The 4712-nt window shown below is 45.6% G+C and overlaps 1 protein-coding gene across 1 annotated transcript; it reads right to left on the minus strand.

Annotated features, from left to right (window-relative positions):
* Positions 1-3352: 3352 nt before the first annotated feature.
* LOC128735604 (uncharacterized) lies at positions 3353-4234 on the minus strand. Its single transcript, XM_053830086.1, has one exon. It carries the CDS (start codon positions 4232-4234, stop codon positions 3353-3355), a length of 882 nt encoding a protein of 293 aa, XP_053686061.1.
* Between the last annotated feature and the right edge of the window lie 478 nt (positions 4235-4712).

Consider the following 4712-nt stretch of genomic DNA (forward strand, 5'->3'; position numbering starts at 1 on the left):
TCCCGCGTAAGGATATCCACAAAGCCACCTGGAGATCACCTGACCAACGTACAATGAACCAAATTGACCACGTTCTCATAGAGGGCCGGTTCTTCTCTAACATCACGAACGTACGCTCCCGTCGGGGTGCGGATATTGATTCTGACCATTACCTAGTAGCAGTACATGTGCGCTCAAAGCTGTCCACCGTATACCGGACACGCCAAAGCCTCCTTCCTCGGCTGAACATCAGGCAGCTAGATAACCCGCAAGCTGCCGAGAACTACGCGCGAGTACTGAATGAGGCACTGCCTTCTTCCGAGGAGTTAGGTGCTTCAAACCTCGAAGACGGTTGGGGCAGAATACGCTCGGCCATCGGAGAGGCCGCTACCGCGGCACTAGGTATTGAGCCTCGGAGTACACAAAATGATTGGTTTGATGGGGAATGCCAACAAGCGGTGAAGGAGAAAAAAAATGCTTGGAAAAATTATCTAAGTATTGCCACTAGAGAGAACCTGGCCAAGTACCAGGTAAGACAAGGTGACGGTCTATCCTGCATGCTGTTCAACATCGCTTTTGAGGGGGTGATCCGACAAGCGGACATCGAAACGAGAGGCACGATTTTTACCAAGAGTAGCCAACTTCTAGGCTTTGCAGATGTCTTCGATATCATTGCCAGGAACTTTGCGAAGGCGGAGGCAATCTACGCCAGACTGAAAGCGGAGTCTAGGAGAATTGGGCTAAAAATAAATGCGTCGAAGACCAAATACATGAAAGGAAGAGGCTCAAAGGAAACAAATGCGTGCATCCCACGGACGGTAACCGTTGACGACGACGAACTACAAGTGGTAGAGGAGTTCGTGTATTTGGGATCGCAGGTGACCGCGGACAACAACACTAGTAAGGAGATCCAGCGGCGCATCCAAGCGGGAAATCGGGCCTACTTTGCCCTTCGTAGAACGCTACGGTCAGGAAACATACGCCGCCGCACGAAGCTAACAATGTACAAAACCATTATTAGACCGGTAGTTCTTTATGGACTTGAAGCCGTGACGCTGCTTACGGAGGACAAACGCGCCCTTGCCGTGTATGAGCGGAAAGTGCTGCGGACGATATTTGGCGGAGTACAAACTGAAAGCGGAGAGTGGCGGAGGCGTATGAATCACGAGCTGCAGGCACTGCTTGGGGAGACTCCCATCGTACATCTAGCGAAAGTTAGCAGGCTACGGTGGGCCGGACACGTCGTAAGGATGCCGGACGACAGTGCGGCGAAAATAGTCCTCTTCAACAACCCCACCGGCACCAGGAACAGGGGGGCCCAACGTGCATGATGGCTCGACCAGGTCGAAAGCGATTTGCGACTTCTGAGACGACTAGGAAATTGGCGACGAGTGGCCCAAGACCGAGTTGAATGGAGACGAGTGCTTTGAAACAGCACGAGCCACCCCGGCTCTATGCTGCTGAAGAAGAAGAAGTCTACAGACGGTCTTACCCGTTAGAGGGTTTTAAAGCAGCCTTTAATAGAGTCAATTCCGCTTGCCTAACTCAATCCTCTGAGTGTGTCATCAAACCTTGTTCGCTGGTTCGAGTCGTATCTGACTAATCGCCGACTGTACGTCAAATTGGGATCAACGGAATCAGATGAATTTCATAATCCCTCAGATGTCCCACAAGGCAGCATTGTTGTTTATCATATTCTTTAATGACATCTGCCAAGTGTTACTGAGAGATTGCAAACTTTTATGAGCAGACGATCTTAAAATCTTCTGGACAATCAGTGCTCTCGTAGACTGTCAGTTGTTGCAAAAAAGGGTTGACAAGTTTTACGACTGGTGCCAACGCAATTTCATGATTATCAGCGTGGCGAAATGTTCTGTAATCACCTTGACGAGAAAAAAGAACCCAATTCTAGGAAGTTAGAGAATAGGAAAAGAAGAAATATAGAGATCAAATGTTGTATGTGACTTCGTGGTTTCGATAGACTCAGCACTAAGCTTCCGGGAGCATTATAATCATATCGTCGCTAAATCTCGACGGAACCTCAGGTTCATGTTCCGTCTCTCAGCTGAATTCCGCGACCCACACTGTCTGCGCGCCTTGTACTTCCGCTTAGTTCAATCGGTGTTGGAAACAACAGCTATCGTTTAGAGTCCATTCTATGACATTTAGATTTACAGAATTGAAGAAGTTCAACCGAGATTTATCAGATACGCTTTAAGACTTCTTCCTTGGCGAAATCTAAATGAGCTACCGCCGTACGAAGCAAGATGCAGACTTCTGGGAGTGGATACCCTCCAAAAACGAAGAAACGTTCAAAGGACGGTCTCTGTTGGCAAACTGTTGTTAAGGAAAATCGACGCGTCGTCGATTCTCACCAGAATAATCATAAATGCAGTACCACGACCCCTTTGACGCCGGGACATTGCGAGACTCCAGCAGTACAGAACGGATTATGTACAAAATGAGCTGATCGATGTGTTTTTTATTTAACCAGTGTTACCAATTGTTTGACTTCAATGTTAGTGCCTGCGTTTTTCGTGACCGTGTAACAAATTATTATGTGATATCCTAGTTTATAAGTGTTCATGTGGATTGTCTGTCCGATGAATGAATACAAAATAAATAACAATTTAACAAATAACAATAACCTGCTGGATTGCACAATACAGCCGTTCAAGTCTCCGGGTCAATGACAGAATCATTGACATTCCAAGTACCAAGTTTCCAATAATCGTTGTCGTTTTTCTGTCCGCAGATAACCGCCAAAGAGCCGCGTTACCCAGAAACCGCCGCAGTGTTTATCACGAGGTGTCCTGAGTCAACGGGATTGGCAGATAAGGTGAGTCTGACCCGTTTTGTGATGCGAGCCTGAACCTTTACCGAAGGTGAGAAAGGTGATCGAATACACCCATCAGAAGTAAGTTTTTGGATGAACGTAGCATCCCCGATCCCTCTTTTGTATCTTTACAGAACTGCATTGACCTCATAAGTCTGCGGACGCCATTGACTGCTAGGACAAAAAAGCCCAAGAAACAATTTGAGTTTTATTACACTCTCATGATGGCATTTAAGACCAAAATTGGTCATGAAAACCACCATAAAACTACATAAACCTCACATTGTTGCTTTCGTGGGCCCTACTAGCACAGTTACAAACCAGTTGTGGCAATCGATTTATGACTAATTTCAGTTATAATTAAGTTTCTGCAACCATAAGTGCGAAGAATGCACATTCTTCGCTTGGAGGGTGTTCCACAGTACACTGAAATAAAACAAAGCTACTGAATTCAAACGTTGCTTTATTCCCGTAAGAGGGTCGGTCCAAAAAAATCCAGTTACCATCTTCCAAAAGTGATTTGAGTCATAACAATTGTCAAACACATTTCTTCAAAGTATTGTCGAACTGCAAATTACGAGGACAGTACAACAGAAGCAGTGACAACGAATCTCCGTACATGTACGAACACCGATAGTAGGTCGTCGGTTGAACCGTATTCGCAAAAAGTCCTTCCTCTGTACATTTGAACACGCAACCATTCCCGTTGAAGGTAGCCCCGTCAGTGCACCTGTACATGGCTATGGCTAACAACCCGGTACTCATATCCGTATGACAGTGAGCGTAGAACAACCGAGCCGCGTCGTAGACATCGAATACCGTTCGACCCGAACAGACCACCGAAAGGCAATCCGTATCCAGTGTCAACCCTTTGCATGGAAACTCGTTCGAAGCAGCAGAGGTGTAATGGAACCCATAACCGGTGGGGCAGCGACGTGGTTCTGAGTTCTCCCTGTAGGCCGTGCAATAGTGATACGCATTGCAATCATAAGGATCCGGGTAGAATCCAACGCCGGTGCACTGAAGACTAGCTGCGGCCGCTGGAGGAGCTTCTGTAGTTGTGACCACAGTTGAGGTGGTAGTACTAGCACTTGTCGTACTTGTCGTAGAAGAAATGGTGGATGTTGATGTTGTTGTTATCTCCGTAGTTGGCTCACATTCCGGAAGATGAGTAACACATATTCCATTATTATCCGAATCATTGCCACAGTATTGCCCCGAACTGCCTTCACAGGTAACTTCGAATGTCACTCCGTACCCAATGCAGATAAGTAGCGTTCGACAATCGGTACATAACGTCCAGCTAATATCGCCGACACATTCCGGGGTGGACACCAAATCTGACTGCCGGAGCAGTGCTTGGGAACAATAAGCTGCCGATACTAAACAAATTAACAGTATTCTCAACAAAAGCATCATTTTCTCTGCAACCAAAAGTTTAAAACTCAATCGGTTATATTCTAACGGTGGAAAGAGGTAGGTTTTGTTTTTCGGAACACAGCCGACTGATAAGCGAAAAGGTAAATATTGATCACGTTAATATTTTATCACGCTTATTAAGCCATAACACTGAACGGTTTGGCACCAATCATCCAAAAACATTCACCCCCTCTAAAGCAATAATATAACCTTACTTCATAAACCGTCTGCGTGATTATATCTTTTTGAATTACACCTTGAATCAAAGGTTTCTAATCATTATAACCGTCCTGATTTCTGCGGGTATATTTACTATTACATGCAAAGTAACGAGATTCGTTTACAATTTTAACAACTGGCAAACCCTAATTATGCTGAAACTTGTATGAACTGGCCGCCATGCTATTTGTTAATGTTTCGATAGATTGATTTAGTTGGCAGTTGCAAGCAGCGAATATTTCGTTCTTCGGTCAACTTT

Source organism: Sabethes cyaneus, chromosome 2 (genome assembly GCF_943734655.1).
Source record: "Sabethes cyaneus chromosome 2, idSabCyanKW18_F2, whole genome shotgun sequence".
In the NCBI taxonomy this organism is placed as follows: domain Eukaryota; kingdom Metazoa; phylum Arthropoda; class Insecta; order Diptera; family Culicidae; genus Sabethes; species Sabethes cyaneus.